This window comes from Salarias fasciatus, chromosome 18 (assembly GCF_902148845.1).
Source record: "Salarias fasciatus chromosome 18, fSalaFa1.1, whole genome shotgun sequence".
Lineage (NCBI taxonomy): Eukaryota > Metazoa > Chordata > Actinopteri > Blenniiformes > Blenniidae > Salarias > Salarias fasciatus.
Genome location: NC_043762.1, coordinates 3,356,427 through 3,373,085, shown reverse-complemented (window position 1 = coordinate 3,373,085; position 16,659 = coordinate 3,356,427). Strand labels below are relative to the sequence as shown.

General features: G+C 49.3%; 1 protein-coding gene across 1 annotated transcript in view; it reads left to right on the top strand.

The window, feature by feature from the left end:
* The first annotated feature begins 4,041 nt into the window (after positions 1–4,041).
* The window catches only part of yeats2 (YEATS domain containing 2), a 17,009-nt gene continuing 4,391 nt past the window's right edge, over positions 4,042–16,659 (top strand). Inside the window, exons 1-19 of the mRNA XM_030114132.1 lie at positions 4,042–4,199; positions 4,511–4,612; positions 4,706–4,803; positions 5,593–5,685; positions 6,222–6,437; positions 7,340–7,458; positions 8,044–8,205; positions 9,058–9,169; positions 10,185–10,229; positions 10,322–10,472; positions 11,411–11,638; positions 11,754–11,921; positions 13,102–13,193; positions 13,696–13,878; positions 14,162–14,390; positions 14,568–14,726; positions 15,489–15,625; positions 16,121–16,258; positions 16,380–16,550. Coding sequence (XP_029969992.1) covers positions 4,513–4,612; positions 4,706–4,803; positions 5,593–5,685; positions 6,222–6,437; positions 7,340–7,458; positions 8,044–8,205; positions 9,058–9,169; positions 10,185–10,229; positions 10,322–10,472; positions 11,411–11,638; positions 11,754–11,921; positions 13,102–13,193; positions 13,696–13,878; positions 14,162–14,390; positions 14,568–14,726; positions 15,489–15,625; positions 16,121–16,258; positions 16,380–16,550 — 2,601 coding nt within the window. The 5' untranslated portion in view covers positions 4,042–4,199; positions 4,511–4,512. The remainder of the gene's footprint in view (positions 4,200–4,510; positions 4,613–4,705; positions 4,804–5,592; positions 5,686–6,221; positions 6,438–7,339; positions 7,459–8,043; positions 8,206–9,057; positions 9,170–10,184; positions 10,230–10,321; positions 10,473–11,410; positions 11,639–11,753; positions 11,922–13,101; positions 13,194–13,695; positions 13,879–14,161; positions 14,391–14,567; positions 14,727–15,488; positions 15,626–16,120; positions 16,259–16,379; positions 16,551–16,659) is intronic.

Sequence of the window (16,659 nt, the reverse complement as noted above, 5' to 3'; positions counted from 1 at the left end):
ACTTGATTTGAAGATCCTGTGCGTCACTGCTCTCTGGCCTGCTCAGAACCGGTCACTGAACTGAACTGAACGCCGGCAGGTTGATTTGAATGGATCAGAAATGTTGCAGACTCCTGACCTGGCGCCACTTCCCATGATTCCCCCCCTGTTTCCCCGGATCGTTTGAGCTTCATCGCGCTCCATTCTAATGATCATTACTGACATTTTATTTTTGTACCTGTTTAAGTTATACCTGTTTGTACCTTTTTTTTACATTTGCGTGTTGTATTGCGTGTGGCTTCATGCTCATGTTGGCTGATCGGTGCGTGGGGCTGCTGGGTAGATTGGTAGATGTGGGGAGCCTTTGTGGATCAAACTCAAAGACTGCTCTGGATAAGCGGTGTGCATGTTTGGGTTGTTGTGTGTGTGTGTGTGTGTGTGTGTGTGTGTGTGAGAGAGAGATTTTGAACCCTTTCCACTGGGTTGGACGTGTTGGAGCCAAGCGGGTGAATCACTGCGGCCGTCTGATCCGAACTCTTCACGCTGATGCTGGCGCCTCTCACCTGCACACTAACTCGGGGTGACCACAGATACCTCCAGGTGTGTGTGTGTGCGCGTGCATGTGTGTGTGTGCGCGTGTGTGTGTGTGTTTACTGGCCAGCTGGCGTGGCGTCGGTAGACAGCAGGTTGAGACGGAGCGGCTCACGGTCAGTAAAAGTCTCCTTTTACTACAGTTGGACTTGATAGACTAGAGAAAATTGCTGTGAACATAAATTTAATGTTTTACTCGTATTTAAATGTGTCTCTTCTTGGTTGCACGTTGAGTTTCCTGTAACTGAGAGATCCGATTGTGCACTTTGACAGAATCCTGTTAAACGTGGAGTTGTATGACGATGATTTCCTTATTTCTGTTTGTTTTTTGCTTTGTTTTACTGTATCAGTAAATGTTCCTTGCTTTCATGTGACGTATAGCAGAGAGGGTGAGAGGCTCCTTCAGCTCCTCCTGTCGGTCAGAGCGCCCAGGGGAAACGCCACCCTCTCTCGCAGAGGTGGGGGGGGATCTCTAGGAAAGCACGGCGTGCTGTGAAAACACCCCTGAGCCCGCTCCCGGCCGGCCCGCCGGCCACATGGAAGATTTCAGATTAAGCCGTCCTCCAGGAATTTTCCCCGGAGGACCAGCGCACTGTCGGGTTTGAAAAGAAAACACCGCCAGGCGCACTACTTTTGCAGACTCCCCTGGTATGTGAGAGAGGCGGGGGGCCAACAAGAGGGGCTGAGGGGCAACAGCGTGGTGAAAAAACAGAAAGGAGTGTGACAGAGTGAGTGTGTGTGCGTCTGTGATTTCAATGAGTATTTACTCAAATCAGGACAGAAGAAACTCTGGCCTGTTGGGCTGAGTTTTGATTTTTTTTTATTATTATTATCATTATTGGTTATGTAGAGGTTTTTACATCTTGTTTTCTGTTGATGAGATTACGCCTGTTCTGGTTTTCTTCTCTCGTTGCGATGACTTGTGGGCCTGTGTGTTGCTGAGGTGTTTTGATTCCAACATGCGTACTGCATGTGCCAGACGTGAAGCCTGCAGAGCCGAACATCAGCTCATTTAAACCAAAGTGGATTCCGTTCGCTCACACGTGTCTACGTCAGAATAATGAGTGGGATTTGAAATCTGATCATTTTTATACATATTAAAAGAAAATTACAAAGAAATATTAATGATTGTATGTTTGATACAGTACTTTAACAACACAGATGCTCTCTGTGAAGCTGAAAGCTTGCATTTGTATAAACTGCAGTATGTTGAAATGTAATGGATGACTTTTGTATGAGAAACACCAATAAAGCTTTTCTTTTGTGTACCAAACTCTCGTCCTGTCTCCTTCCAGTCGAAGAAGCTTCGGATTACAGTCCAGCCGCCTCACTGGGAGAGTGGGAGCTTCATCAGAGTTCCCAGGAGAAAATAGGCTTCATTTTTCTGATGACTGCATCAACAACAAGGCTCTGATCATGAGATTAGCGAGTGGTGATCCATGCTGAGAGCCAATCCCTGCAGCATGCTGGTCAAATTGAAAACCCCACTAATTTAATTCAGGATAATTTTAAGAAATGTTTTGTGACGGGAAAAGGAAAGCTAAAAATAAACCTTGTGAATTCCTTGTGTTTTACACTCAAGATAAAGTAATTCCATTCATCTGTGGAAGAAGACACGTCAGCCTGGATAGTTCTCCAGCCCATCACATGACTTTAATGTTTTCTATTTTCATGCTGTTTTGTTTTTGCTGTTCAGCTGCTGTTATCTCAGCTTTTATAACAACTTTTTGAGAAAATGTGTGACAGACTTATAAAACCCAACTCCAACAATGACACGAAGGAAGTGTAGTTTGTGTTTGAGTGTGCATGTTTTTCATGTGCTTATTTTAAATGTGCAGATGATAACATGTTGACATACAGACTCCAGGATGATGTTAGTGGAGAAAAACAACAGTTGCATAAGACAATCTGAATCAATATGAGACTCCTTATAGCCATGAATCAATAAATCTGTGTTGTGAATGAACAAACAATTGTGACGTGAATGATCTTCATTCCAAATATTGTCCATTGTTTTCTAAAAGCCAGACGTCATTCACTATGTGGTGAATGTGATGCAGAGATGTGGAGATCAGATTGACGGTGCAGTGACCAGCCTGCGGATGAAGAACCATCTGAGAGTTCATTAAACTGAGTGGCACCAGGCTGTCAACCCTACAAATCATGGGCAGAGACGTCATGTGGACGACACACTAATGAGGCGGTGTGTGTCCGGGGTGTGAGGCCACATTCCTGACAGACCAGGAGGACTCTGCCGCTCCATGTCACAGGCTGATCAAACGTTTGAGGCTCCTGCATCCAATCAGAGAAACCAGAACATCACATCTGCTCTGACTTTCTCATTCATTCAGATTCACCTGCCTGCTGGGACGGCTTTGACGGCCGCTTCCTGCACTGGTGTGTACGACGGAGGTCAAGATGTCACGGCGCTGCTCAGTCTTTACGATGCACCTGATGTGTTCACTGACCCACATAAAAACATGGTGAGGACAGCTCGGACTGTGACACCCAGACAGATGATGGATGGCGTGAAAAAAGTCATGATCTCTACCTTCAGGATGCCTTACACCAAATATAACTCATTTTGCAGGGTAGAGGAGAAGCTGAAGGAGGTAGCTTTGAGTGTGTGGTCGGTCACGACCTGATGAGTGTGATCTGTTCTCGATAGCACCTGCAGGTCACACAGTTCTGCAGAACTTTATCTGTTGTCCTGATATGCCTTTAACACACATTCCTGCTGCTCGTGCTTCCTTATCACCTGTGAACACGCAGGATGATTTCTGCTGAATTACAGATGCCAGTTCCAAACGGATGGCTAAATTCTTCACATTCTTGCCACAGTCATACGTTTGAGTCCAGATTGTTTTCACCTCACACCTGCAGTCACCTAATCCAGGCAGGCGATTCCACAGAATCATCAAATGAGTGGATTTAATCAAACTCACTCAGGTGTGATTGTGTTTCTGACTCTGAGCAGGCAGAGAAAATGTTGAGCTGACTTCTTCACAGGCGAGCCAGTGGACAGCTTTAACATTCAGCCACAGCCTTTTCATGTCTGGTAGACTGGAAACCTGTGCAGAGGATCATGGGAGCTTGTTTTACAGCAGCAGTCATGTTTAACGTTACGGTTATTTCAAAGTTCTCTTTAGAGGCCCCACAAATGGTAAAGCGTTTAATCAACCCGCCTCACAGCTGGAGGATCCCCAGCTTGAGCCTGGGTTTATATCAGTCATTCTCTGCAGTTATCATGTTCTTCCTGAGCTAAATAATTCAAATGAGTGTTTTTGGAGGGAGGAAACCAAACTGCCTAAAGAAAACCCATACATGGAGAACACTTTCTCTGACTGAGCTTCAGTGTTGCTCAGGACTGGACTCTACTGATTCCAGTGTTGGTTCTGCTGAATTGAGTGCTCTCGCGCGGTGAGCTGTGGGAACGGCGCCCCCTGGCGGCCGCGCCTCGCTGCTGTAGCGTCATGCTAACTGTTTACAGTTGTGTTAGCTTCCAGCTCCAGCTCCAGACTTACTGAGGGAGTTAATGCAGGACTGAAGCGCTAAGGACATGCTCGCTTTGAATTAAAACACACTTCTCCCAGAAAAAGAAACGTTGCGACAACACACAGGGTGCTTCAGTAAGTTTGCGTTTGATTACAGACTCAATCGGAAGCCTTAGCTCAACGAGCTAACGTTGCTAACGCGGCCGAAGCAGGCAGATATTTATTAATGTGATATTTCAAGAGGCAGCGCATTTCTACAGTCATCATTTGACGTTAATATCGCCTACAGTGGAGAGTTTTATATATATATATTTTAATCACTGCTCTAGTTTAATGTAGCAGTTAGCATTAGATGTGTGAAGGTTAGCTAGCAAAGCTAGCTGCTAATGCACGTCTCCTCTGTCCACATGTTTCATCTCTAATCCACGCTTCTCCCCCATAATCAGACATGTCGGGAATTAAAAGGAAGATCCAGGACAATGATCCAGACTATGAGGAGGTTTCTCAGGTCCAGAGCAGTAAGAGAAACAAAGCAGCAGAACATAACGGTGAGTGGGGCGTGCGAGCTGCAGCTGTGATCTGCTCTCCAAACATTCACTGATTCATTTTTATTTTTATTTCTCCTTTTCTTGTCCTGTCAGCTCGAGAAGCCACAGTGCAGAAGATGGAGAGCATCATCAGGGAGCAGTTTTCCCTGGAGATGAAGAACAAGGAGCATGAGATAGATGTGATCAGTCAGGTATCTGCATCTGAAAGCTCTCATTCATTGTTTCAATAACTTAATTTTAACTCATAAGCAGTCGTTAAACAGCTCAGAACCAAAAAATAACAAGCTGAATAATTACCACTTTATTACAGAGGGGTCCTCAACCACTGGGTCATGGACCAGAACTGGGCTGTAAATCATTCCATACTGGGCCGCGACGTTAGAATAAACTGTGATCTCAGATATATTTCATCCTCATTATTCATCCACGTGTTGATTGTAAAATGCTCACTCCTGGACTTGATTCAGTTCTGAGTTTTTCCTCTACGTTCACAAAGATAAAGTTCTCTGGATTATTCCTTTGAAAATGGAGAAATTCTTAAAGTAACATTTATTTCTCCTTCAAGTTTTATTGTCATATGTACTCGTGAAACCTGCACGTTGGCATTCTTACTCTACTGTCCACTGAGAATGTCAGCATTAGAATATATGGTAGTGTGCCTACAAAAGTGAAAGATAGAAGAGCAGTGCTCTAAAAAGACTATATGCAGTGTTTTAACAAAGAAGTGCAAATTATGTGAGGAAGCTTCTCTACAAAGCAGTGTGTGTAGGTGAGTTAGTGTGTGTGACTGTGTCTGTGAGACAGTTTAAACAGTTTAGGAGCTGAATTATGGAGTATTATTATGCATTTTCAAGGTGTTTTACTCTTTATTCTGACAGTATTTTAAGTTGCAACATTTTGAAAGCTTGTTTGAGGCAGTTTGAGATATGAATGATATTTTTCCTGAGTGTTTCATTATTTGTTTTTTCTTCGTCTTTCAGCGGCTTAATGAAGCCAGGAGGATGATGGACAAGCTGCGGGCCTGCATCGTGGCAAATTACTACGCTAATGCTGGGATTACCAAGTTACCAGAGGTAACTCCAGGCTGCTGTGTGTCCAGTGTGTGTACCATCTTCTGAAGCAGCAGCAATAAGTTCTAGTTCTCCTCTCAGGTTCCAGCTCTCTCTCTGTTCCAGCTCTCAGGTTCCAGCTCTCTCTCTGTTCCAGCTCTCAGGTTCTAGCTCTCTCTCTGTTCCAGCTCTCAGGTTCTAGCTCTCTCTCTGTTCCAGCTCTCAGGTTCTAGCTCTCTCTCTGTTCCAGTTCTCAGGTTCCAGCTCTCTCTCTGTTCCAGCTCTCAGGTTCTAGCTCTCTCTCTGTTCCAGTTCTCAGGTTCTAGCTCTCTCTCTGTTCCAGCTCTCAGGTTCCAGCTCTCTCTCTGTTCCAGCTCTCAGGTTCCAGCTCTCTCTCTGTTCCAGCTCTCAGGTTCCAACTCTCTCTCTGTTCCAGTTCTCAGGTTCCAGCTCTCTCTCTGTTCCAGCTCTCAGGTTCCAGCTCTCTCTCTGTTCCAGTTCTCAGGTTCTAGCTCTCTCTCTGTTCCAGCTCTCAGGTTCTAGCTCTCTCTCTGTTCCAGCTCTCCTCCAGGAGCGACCCCGCCGTGCTCAACCACCCCGCCATCCGTCGCTTCCTGGAGTCGCCGTCCCGCTCCTCCTCGCCGCTGCAGCAGGGCTCCGAGACGCCCTCGGCGGTCCAGTCCGAGTCCGAGAGCCTCTCCCAGGGAGACGGAACCGAGAGGAACGGGGACGGGGCGTGGAGAGAGGAGCGCCGGCCGGGGAGAAACACGGGAAAAGTGAGAACCGCATCCACAAATGATCACTTTAGAACATTTTGATGTGACTTCAAGTTTGTAACAATGAAAAAAGTTGAAACGGTTTTGGGTTTAGTTCAGTCTAATGTGATTTATTTGTCGTCAGCAGCACGGCTCTGACTCGTGAGTTTAATGAAAACCTTCACAGCAGAACATGTGACGGTGACTCATGAGTTCACTGAAACACTGACTCACCCACCAGACCTGACATTAATCACCATTAATCTCTCTTTTCTTTCTCGTCAGAAGTTCAGTAACCTCCTCAGTTCAGCGCTTTGACATGCTGACACCCTGGATGAGATTATGACCCCAGATTAAGCAGCCAGCAGTCACTGAAAGGGTTAAAGTCCTGAAAGCAATTGAATGTTTGGTTGTTCTCAAGTTTGAACTTGTAACAGTGTGAAGAAATACTGAAGAAAGTTGACGTTTGACGATTTAGGTGTGTGTTCATCACATGTGAAGGAACAGCGTCGCACACTCGTTCATACACACACCGTGGTGCAGATTGATCGCTCTCGGGTTGTCGTTTCACAACACCCATCCCACTCACTGTTTTTTCCATGTGAAACAGAAGTATGATTGATCGAGTAATTTTCCCTGAACGCATTGATTGACAGAAGTGATTGATTGATACCTGGAGGCCAGAGATCAGAGGGAAAACAACTGGGCCTGCGATTCTCTCAGAAAGCTCTGAATCTGTTAGTCAAGAGTGGAGAGAAGAAGGATGAGGTCATTCGAGGAGTTTATCGTGCAGGAATTTGGACTTGGTAATCAGAGGAGAGGACTTCCACAGAGCCGTTCTCTCACGTCTGAACGTTGATTAGATTAGCGTGGACCCTGCAGAGATGTGTGTCAGCAGCGTCTTGACTCTGTGTTTGTCTCAGGACACGTTTGGCGTGCCGCCGTCCGCGGGGGCGGAGCCGAGGGTGACGTACCACACCACGGGGGACGAGGCGTCCAGACTCTACGCCAAGAAGACCATCGTCGTGGGGAATGTTTCCAAGTATGTGAGAGTCCACGCTTCAGACATGGATGTTCTTATGGTCTTGATCCTGGCAGCCAGCAGCAGCTGGCAGTGAAGGCTCGCCGCACTCTGCTGAGCCGTCTTCATCCATCCAGCTGCTGACTTCATTCTGCATGTTGTTTTTTCCGCAGTGCTTGTAAGAAACATGTAACCTGCCCGTAGATTCACTCACTCTGCAGGAATGTTCCATATGTGGAGCAGAGCTGCAGTTTTGTAAAAGTAGTAGAGTAAATGGTGACGTTAAACCCTCTTTTTTTCTCCTTGTTCTGTGTGACTGTGCACTTGAGCGAGGAGCCATATTTCTCTGCCTTTACATGCCCAGACTTGGAAAAATAAGAGAAATCTCCCTGTTTTTGACCCGATTCCCCTCTGGGCCAGGCTCCAACTGGGAAAATGAACCGGTTCATGAGGCCCCAATAACACGACACTTCTTGGAAAGAGGAGGCTGTTTGCGTGCCTCTTCCCGTGCACGCTGCAGCTCTTCAGGCTGTCAGTCATCACCGGTTTGCAGCGTGCTTCCCTCCTAACCGTTGGGCCGTGTTTTGCTGTGTGTCCGGCTCTCAGGTACATCCCCCCCGACAAGCGCGAGGAGAACGATCAGTCCACCCACAAGTGGATGGTGTACGTCCGAGGCTCCAGGCGAGAGCCCAGCATCGACCACTTTGTGAAGAAAGTCTGGTTCTTCCTGCATCCCAGCTACAAACCCAACGACCTGGTGGAAGTCAGGTCTGTGCCAAGTGTGACGATGTGTTTGGAGGCTCCTCTCAGGCAGCGCGCCTCCACGTGCTGCAGCAGTGAGCACATGTTTGGTGTGTCGAGATGAGGAGAAACCTGTTTCGCTGTGTTTGAGTGTTTACCGCCGGTCTCAGACTCTTTTGTCGTTATTGCATGTGAGGAGTTTGCCCCGCCTCTGGCCATGCCGCTCAGAAACCGCCGTGGCTAATAACACGTATGAAAGAGGCTGCGGTCACCTCAACTGGCGTCTTATTAAGGATCAACACTGAATAATACCCAGCAGTCACACATACTCACTATCAGGAAATGTGAAGGAACACTGCCCCCTTGTGCACATTTACATCCCCACATGCCATGCTCTCTGAAAAATAAAGATTTGCGTTCTTAAATGACTCCTAATTGCTAGGTGCTGCTAGTGCACAGTGGCATTTTCTGGAAACGATAAAGTCAGTAACGCACTTCCTGAGGTGACTTCATCTGCTGCATAATGAGTCACGTCAGCGCTGGCAGGAACAACAGCGGACGCTCCTGAACCGTCAACGCCGTGCCGCCTGCAGGGGGGAGCTGTGCGCCTCAGCAGGCCCCCTCCTGTGCTCAGCTGTTTTTGGTATTCTTCTCTGAAAACGGCCAAGGATGGGAGTTAGATAGAGTCAGTCAGCAGTCCTGATCCTGATCTCCTCGCTCCTCGCTGACAGGAGGGAAAACAGACACTTGCAGAGCGTGCATGCTCGTACACACAGATCAGGAAATGTCACTGTGTCACACTGGCTCCTAACAGACCTTCAGCTTATTGATTAGCAGAGATTCTGAGTAACGTGTGTGTGTGTGTGTGTGTGTTCTCAGTGAGCCTCCGTTTCATTTGACGCGCCGCGGCTGGGGCGAGTTCCCTGTGAGGATCCAGATCCACTTCAAAGACCCTCGCAACAAGCGCATCGACATCATCCACCAGCTGAAGGTCAGCCGGCCTTCCCATCATGCACCTCGGCGTCCTCCGCCGTAGTTTCAGCATCACACTATAAAAGTCTGAACTCGCCACGTTGCTTCACTGCAGAAAGAGGACAAACTTCAGTGTTATTCTGAAAGCTGGTTTTCAATGTGATGTTCTTGAAGAACAGTGATTTTAAGCAGTGATGGGATGACCTTTGAACCCTGTGACCCAGACGGGTTAAATCCAGACTCGCTTAACTGGAGCCACGTTCCTGTGAGCTTAATGTGGCGGCATGTGAGAAAGCAGCCTGCTGATGTGGAGCTGCTCTTCGGGCTGTTAGCATTAGCATTAGCTGCTGCCTGTTTGTTAATCTACAGTTAACTGTGTCGTCATGACAACGTCAGATTGTCTCTCTGTAAGCAGCGTTAGCTTCAGCTGCTCTGATTGATTCATAGCTCTCTCTCTCTTTTTTTTAAACGGACATTTTGCAGAGTTTAATAGTTGTATTTTGGTACATTTAAGAGTCAATATTTCAACTGTTGGGTTTTATTGAAAATCAATTTTTATTTTTTTTTACCTTTGTGACATTTTCTAGTTAAAAAAATGTGATTTCAAGCCAGTTATATCAGTTTAAAAGCTTGTTACTGACCAGAATCACATTTAGTTCTTAATTTATTGACAAAAAGTAAACTAGCTTTAATTTTTGAGATGTGTTGACTATGAATGATTTTTTTTTTTAAATTTTGCTCTCACATCTCATCAATAGTAATTTGTAACAGTATTGAACATTTATCATATTCTTAAGCAATAATACTTAAGGCACAAATATTAGAACGTGATCATTAATTTCCTTTTTAGCCTAACATTGCTTGTTTGGAAAATATGAGAAGAAATGAGGAAGTCTCTTCCCTGATAAAGGCTTAAACATGCTGGAATCATTGTTTCGGTTTTATTTTATTTTATTGATTCAGTTTTATTTCAAGGAGGAGCTTTTTAAAGAAAAAAACAAGTGTGAAAGCGTTCGTCTTTTCTCCTCCTGCAGCTGGACAGAACATACACCGGCCTGCAGACGCTCGGGGCAGAAACTGTAAGTCCCACGCACAGTGACGGAGTCTGCTGTCGGGCAGAGTTTCCCTCTGACGGTGTGTGTGTGTGTGTGTGTGTGTGTGTGTGTTCCAGGTGGTCGACGTGGAGCTTCACAGGGACTCTCTCGGGGAAGACTTCATTCCTCAGCCGTCTTCCTCCAAGGTGACCCAGCGGGCCGCCAGCCCTCCGACGGCCTTCGGACACGCCCACTCCCCCGTCGCACAGGACGGCAGCGCAGACAAAGGTACAACAGCCAGCTTCTTTTGACCGATCAGCAGCTGGATAACACTGCTAATAACAGGTCATTTCTTTCCTAAAATTAAAACAAACTCAAATGAAAAATGTAGTCTTGATTCAGTTATTGGCCCCATTTAGTGAAGATGACATGAAATCGTAAAACACGTCCCGTTCACCTGGGCTCATTTCTTAGTTCCCAAGCCTTCTGGATGAAATGTTCCAGACTTAACGGAGCTTCATCGCGTCACTCTGGAGGAAAGAAGCTCGTTTCTGATCAGAGGCAGAAGCGTCTGGGCTGTTAACACCAGCAGCAGGAAGAAATGAAAAGCAGATGTACGAATTCCAACTGGTCTGCTTTTATTTTGAAGGAGGCTCAGTGTCGGCAGTCAAACAATCAGATATCACTATTTTAGTAGTGGTTTATTTTTTTGTGCATTATTGCAGGAAAGCTGCAGGTTGTCTTGTCTGACTGTGACTTCAGACAGTCTGTACATTTCGGGGTGGTAACGGGGTGATTTAAGTTCTTTTCCCGCGACTGAAACCAGTCTGACCATAAAGCCATTTTTAATGAAAGCATCTGCTGCAAAATACAGTGAACTGTTATAATAAAAACTTCTCCTGTAGCTGTTGTGTTGTCCATGTTTGTCCAAACTCCCCCGACAGCGTGGCTTTGAGGCTAATGCTAGTGAGCTAGCTAGCTCTCATGGCAGCTCCACTGATGTCTCACTTCTCAGTGTTGTGTCTTAAAAAGATTTGTTTCAAGCATTAATCTCTTCTTTGAAGTTTGTACCATTTTGATTGGTGGTTCGATTCGATTGGAGCGTCCCGTGAGCCATTTTTGGCCCACGGGCCTTATGTTTGACACCCTGCAGTGCTCTGAGAAAGGCATTTCCTTTAGTGAGGTGATTGTGAAAGCTGAGAGTTTTTCTTCTTTCTCTCCCTCAGGTTTCATCAAAGCGGAGCCGGGGAGGGCTGCAGGCCTCGCCGCTGGTGAACGCACTCCGACACGGCCCAAAGCCGGGGACAGGCTCTCTCTGGGTTCCCACGGCAACTCTGCCTTCCAGCCGATCACGGCCAGCTGTAAGATCGTCCCTCAGGGACAGCCGCCGAGTCCGGCCGAGTCTCCCGGGAAGTCCTTCCAGCCCATCACCATGAGCTGCAAGATAGTGTCAGGTAATGTTCTGACAGCAGGTGAGGCCGAACGCGGCCCCGCTTCTCCAGGTTCATCCGTTCAGACAGGAAGTCAGAAGTCCTTCATCCGTCAGCTGGTGTGCCTCCTCCCTGGCAGGGTCGCCGATCTCCACGCCGAGCCACTCCCCACTGCCCCGCACGCCCACCGCCTCCAACCCCGGCCACGGCAAGCAGGGCTCCTCGTCCGTGATCAACAATCCCTACATCATCGTGGACAAGCCGGGCCAGGTGATCGGCATGGCCTCGTCCTCTGCCGCGCCTGCAGGTACTCCTCTTCACCACAGCGCCTGCAGCCAAGTCTGCGCTTCCCCGACAGCTTTCGGCCGAGACACTTCTTATCTGCAGCCTCTGCGCTCTCCCCTTCACTCTTTTGGCTCCTCTTTTTCCTTCCATTTCGGTCCATCTCCGTCCCCGAGCTGCTCTTTTGTTCCCTCTTTTAACTCCCACAGTGTGACGTGCAGTGAGCCAGCAGGACGAGACGTTACCATAGAGACTGAGCCAATGTGTTTCACGGCCAGATTAGAAGGATTCTGGACGAGATCCCACACTCAGCACTCCTGTGCTGCATGCATTTTTGTATTTCTCCAAAAATATGCTGTATGTGCGTTCATCTGCAGAGGCAGTGAGTCACTGCCGATCTTGTGTGAACGCTGTCAGCTGCTGGAAATCCGTACAAAAGTAATAGACTTCTCTCCCGAGTTAGTACGAATAAAAAAGGAAAAGTAACCTGACGCTTTTTCTACCAGTCAGGCCTGTTTTATTAATGTACACATAATATTATAGCGTCAACGGGACACTTGAGCGAAGCCCGTTACGTTCTGCTGACGTTACACCCGTGAGAAAGAAGACTTGTCTCTGTTTTCCATACTGGGAGGAAGATGCTCTGTGGCAGAAGCACCGTATTTCTTTGCTCCAGTCTTCTTTTCGTGGTCGTATCTGTTGTCTCCACATACTCACATCAGCAGCATCAACACACACACACACACACTCTACCAGCTCTACACAGTCCAACTCACCCCCACACACTCCCTCACAAAGGAGCCCCCACCGGGCAGACCTGGCAGCCCCGCTGGAGCACTGCTGAAGCGGCGCTTCATCAGGCTGGATGAGCTGGATGTGGGTGGAGCAGCTGATTCACCAAACACACCTCAGTGCAGGGAGGAAGCAGCACAGTTTGCCCCGCAGTCAGCTCCGTGTGTGTGTGTGTGTGTGTGTGTGTGTGTGTGTGTGGGCTGCAATCCCGACGCTGTGCACAGCTCCGGACGGCCCCCACCTCAACAAAGTATCTGTTGACAGTGAAATCATCAAGACTGTCTAACTGATCAGGGTCACTGAGTGTTGACTCCACAGCTGGAGACAGGAAGGCAGAGAGGACACACACATGGAATGTTGACATGTTAGAGTGTGTGTCGCTGAGACATTGTGTGTTTGTGATGATTTGACAGGAAGTCCCTCCTCCAAGCAGTCTGCAGCTCCCGGCGCTCGCTCTCCTGCTCCCAAAGTTCATACAGGAACCTTCCTGTCCTCCGGGGTCAAGGTGAGCTCCGTCCTCCCCCGTCCTCCTCCGTCCTCCTCCGTCCTCCTCCGTCCTCCTCCTCCGTCCTCTCCTCTGCAGCCTCCTGGTATTAATAGTATGCTGGGATGCTATCTTCAGCAGTGCGTCTGCAGCTATTTAAGTGGGCCACCGTCGTTCAGAGGCGGGGGGGGGGTTCTGTCTCCTCCTTGTGGAAAACCGTCCCACTCCACCTGCTGGTCCTCCCACCTCTCCTCCACACAGGATGAAACGTGTCTGATTCCTCACATGGGGAAGTGAAAAAGCTTCCTCTGGATGAATAAATGATGATGCTGATTTTTCAGAAAAAAAAAAAAAAAAACACGTTTCTTCTCTGCAGTCTGTGACCTGCTGAAAATTTAAAGGCCCTTTTCACCTCCTCCACACTCTGGACGCTCCACATCGATGGTGTGGAGGGTTTTAAATTCAGGAGAGAGCATTTATCCGGGGGTCTTGCTGTCTGTGCCCTCCCCATGTTTTTAAACAGGTTATTATAAAGCAGGAGCCGGGGGAAGTTTCGACGCCGCAGCAGATGGTTTCCACGGTAACCAGTCAGCAGCAACCTGCCGCTACAGCCGCACACCAGTTTGTCGCAGTGAAGGGGGGTCACATGATCTCCATGTCGGCCCAGAAGCAGGCCGGGGGGGCCACAGGGGCCACGTCGAGCAAGGTCAGGCGTGGAGAGCGACTCCGATCAGCCACATCATTATTACCACCTGCTTCATGCTGGCTGGGTCTGAAACCAGCTCTGACCCTGACGGGGGCATCTAGACGTTAGCTAAACCTCCTCCAGGTGTGAACTGGGACCTTCGTGGCAGTGTTTGGGCTGTTAGCTCCTCACACCGGTTGTTGTTTCTCACTGTTGCCAGTGGTCATAATGTTATGGCTGATCTTTGGACATCTGTTTCACTGTGTCTTCGACGAACCTGACGTGCCGGCTGTCTCTTCCCCAGATGTTGGGTATTCCTGTGAGCTCGGCTCTTCAGTCCTCCGTCAAGCCGGTGGCCATCAGCAGCGGGCAGATTCTTGTTGCCAAGGGCAACCCCTCCGTCTCCAAGGTGATGGGAGGGAAGCAGGTTCTCGCTCAGGGAGTCGCTAAAGCCATCGTCAGCGGCGCCGGCAGCATCTCGGGGCAGCCGGCGGCCGGCAAGGTGGCCGGCGGGTCAGGGGGCAAGAGCGGAGGTGAGGGGGGCAAGAAACACACACACACGCACGCACGCACACACACACACGGTTTCCTGTTAGTCCAAGACACTTCCAGAGAGTTCCGGGCTGAAGATGATTTGCTGATATAAATGTAAATCTGGACTGTCGTCGTGTGTTGAGGCTTCCCGGTGGATTCTCCTCTCTGTACTTCAGTGATGGCCACTCTCCAGCTGCCAGCCAACAACCTGGCCAACCTGGCCAACCTGCCGCCAGGCACCAAGCTGTACCTGACCACCAACAGCAAGAACCCGTCGGGGAAGGGCAAGCTGCTGCTCATCCCCCAGGGAGCCATCCTGCGAGCGTCCAGTGCAGGTGACCTCCTCCTCGCTCTGTTCATCACAGGCCAGACAGGCTGAACTCTGATTCTCAGCTGCTTCCAACACCAGGAAGGACTTTTGTTGACTGTTGAAGGTGTTTTTTTTTTTTTCTTTGCCTCTAAAGTCTTCATCAAAATTTTGACCTCTGACCCAATTTGATGATTTCAGACTTTTTGAAAGAATTCGGTCAAATGAGATCCAGTCTGATATTTTTAATCCCGTCAGGAAGTCCTGGCTTTGCGTTTCCGTCTTGTGCTCCTTCCGTGCGTCAGTGATGCTGGTGTCGGTTAACCTCACTGCGTGTTGTGGAGCCTGACCACGCTGGTGAGTCAGTATCCCAGCTGACCGAGACGATCCCCCCTCCGTGCCTGAAGTCGCAGAGAGTCGTATTAATGACGATACCGCTGCAGGCGCAGGAAAAGTTGAGGAACTAAACTTGTGTTGGTGACGTGAGTCCCCAGCTGGGGGCGTGCCGGTGGCAGATCCAGATCCTGCGTCAGCCCCGTCTTTCTGCTCTCGCTCATCTTTCTCTAAAACTGCACAGCAGCTGGCTGAAGTCTCCAACATTTTAAAACTGGGTTGATTTTCACGTGGTTTTATGTGCAGTGTTGGTTCAGAGGTCACACTAGTCCACCATTCCTAATGTCAAAGTCTTTGAAACTGACTCGTCTGCTTGGTTTTCAAGCGCCAGCTGTAAAGCGTGGAACGACCGCACAGCTGAGAAACGCTGTTGATCTGAGACTGATGTGTGATTTAGGTCAGCAGTCCCAGAGCGGCTCGTCAGCGGGCTCCGGCAGCTCCCAGAACGCCGCCGCCTCCTCGTCTTCGTCCTCCTCCGGCAGTCTGCCTTCCAACCTCTCCTACACGTCCTACATCCTGAAACAGACCCCCCAGGTGGGCGCACTCGCCGTCTCACGCTCTTTCCTCTGATCGCCCGTGCTCGTTTCCCACGATGTGCCGAGTGTTTCATCACGAGCCGAGCTTCCCCTCAGCTTCACCTCCGTCACGTCAGCCTCAGATCGTCGGGTTCAGCCAGCGCCGTTCTTCATCAGACACACTCATTGATCGCGCCGTGCTGCTGCCTGAGCGCTGAGCCCACACTTTATAATGACGGTGTCTAAAAGAAGAAGCTCTGCGCTGTTTTCCTGAACGCCATCGATCTCCACAGAGGGACTCTTATTAACACAAAGCTAAACAGCAGAAATGATGTTTGTTTCCCCCACTGCGTAACACGTTTAATGTCTGAGTGATGGATCAGTTTTATGCTGGACTCATTACAGCAGGGTGCGGTGTGTTGTAGAGTCTCACAGTTCAGCTTCGCCGTGCAGAACGCCCCGTGGAGAAGGGTTCCTAAAGCTGGCGCTCCCTGTCTCCTCCCCCTCCTCGCAGGGCACGTTCCTGGTGGGCCAGCCGGCGCAGGGCTCGGGGAAGCAGGGCGGCTCCGGGTCCGCGGCCTCGGCCCCCGCCTCTGTTACCCAGCAGGCCATCCGGGTGACGGCGGGACAGAAGGCGGCCATCCTGGCTCAGGTGTGTGTGCGAGCTGCTGCGGACTGTCTGCTGTGTGTCTTCGTTAGAGGGCGGTTATTGATCTGGGGGGGGGGTTGATCGAGAGGCCGCAGACTCTGACGTGGTCTGGTTTGATTGGCAGGTGGTGGGCGGGTCCCAGGGCGCCCAGGTGAAGCTGTCGGACGGCTCCGTGAAGACGGTGACGGCGGCGGGGGCCGGCCACTTGTCCAAGCCGGGCACCACCACCCTGAGGATGACGGGGGGAGTGATCACGGCCGCCAGCTCCTCCCCCGGCTCCGTCAGCCAGCAGCAGGCCAGTCACAGCTGCAGTAAACCTCACATGGAGGATTTCATTTATTCCAAAAGTTATGACATGGAAGCGCACAAAGACTGTTTCCAGTTTCTGAACGCGTAGAGGAATC